General features: G+C 32.2%; 1 protein-coding gene across 3 annotated transcripts in view; it reads left to right on the top strand.

Annotated features, from left to right (window-relative positions):
* LOC108740331 (kinesin-like protein Klp68D) overlaps window positions 1-1,394 on the top strand; it is a 75,170-nt gene that overhangs the window by 37,346 nt on the left and 36,430 nt on the right. For all 3 annotated transcript variants that reach the window (XM_025977036.1, XM_025977038.1, XM_025977037.1), the window contains one exon: window positions 122-489. In XM_025977036.1, the coding sequence (XP_025832821.1) occupies window positions 122-489 (368 nt within the window). The remainder of the gene's footprint in view (window positions 1-121; window positions 490-1,394) is intronic.

Below are 1,394 nucleotides of genomic sequence, written 5' to 3'. Positions count from 1 at the left end.
ATATATTTAAAAATAAATATGATGATAAAGACGCTATATTCATATTCCTTTATTGGCTAATTATTTTTAAAAATAAATAATTAATCCTATGGTTTGCCAAAATACTTCTTTTCCTTTACAGCGATCTACTAAAATCGAAAAGTAAAAAACAATTGGTATTAAGGGAAATGGCAGGTGGTCAGGGTGGAGTGTATGTCACACACTTGCATTCGCAGACTTGCAAGAACGCTGCGGACATGATGAAAACCATGCGCATCGGAAACAAGAATCGCACTACAGGGGTAACGAACATGAACGAGCACAGTTCGCGATCACATGCTATTTTCCAAATAGCGATCGAAATGGCCGAAGAGAACAATTCGAAATCCGTTAAAATTGGCAAACTAAACCTTGTCGATCTTGCTGGTAGCGAAAGGCAATCGAAGACTGGAGCATCGGGAGACAGGTTAAAGGAAGCTACCAAAATTAATAAGGCGTTGTCTTCTTTAGGTACCTATACAAAAATTAGAATGCGAAATAAAATAATTGTTATGATTTTTTACTATTTCTTAATTCACTTTATGAAGATAAAATTCTAATTGGCTATTGATATGGTTGAATAGAAATTGTTGGTTATAATTTTTTTTTGAGAAATTAATAATTTGACTATCCACTAGGTGTTGCTTTTATATGCCGTTGTAATGTTCGTGGGTTTAACAAAATTAACTTCTCAGACTGATAACGACAAAAACTATTTATTTACACTAATTACACAGGTCTGCGAATTTTTTTTCTTTCTATAAGTTTTATTCTTAAATTGTTAATATTTGTCGTAATTGTCTTAAAAGTAACAGAAAACGATATTTATATGGTTTATACCACGTCACATTAACCCATAAATGCTCAGAGAACATATTTTTCTTTGAACCCTTGCCGGGTAATGAGTGCGACGAAAAAATATTCGATAACTAGTGTTTCTATGTTTTTAACGATGCTCTTTTCGATTGGGTTGGTTAAAAATACATCCGACAATATTAAAGCATGGAAAGATCGAAAATAAGCAAAAAAAACGTAATTTTTGAATTGACTTTTTTCTTAAAATGTAATTTTTTGTGTCCTTACGATTTATTCATATGCTTAAAACCTATATAGATCATGACTTCGATATCTAAACATGAAATAATCAAGTCGAAACTGTTTGATCAAACCAAGTTTAATGTAAAGTGGTGGAAGCAATACTTTCTTCTTTCAAACTCGTATTGATGACATTTTTCACTCCGACTTCCAATTGCATTCTAATTTGGACATAGAAATGCCGAATAACAATGATTTTGATTTACCATAAGTCCACTGTCTTAACACTTCAACACATAACCGGCATATTTTATCGTAACCCAGTGTTTATCTTGGTGACA

This window comes from Agrilus planipennis, unplaced genomic scaffold (genome assembly GCF_000699045.2).
Source record: "Agrilus planipennis isolate EAB-ADULT unplaced genomic scaffold, Apla_2.0 scaffold205, whole genome shotgun sequence".
Lineage (NCBI taxonomy): Eukaryota > Metazoa > Arthropoda > Insecta > Coleoptera > Buprestidae > Agrilus > Agrilus planipennis.
Note: the sequence above shows the minus strand (reverse complement) of the source record. Positions and strands in the feature narration are given on the sequence as shown.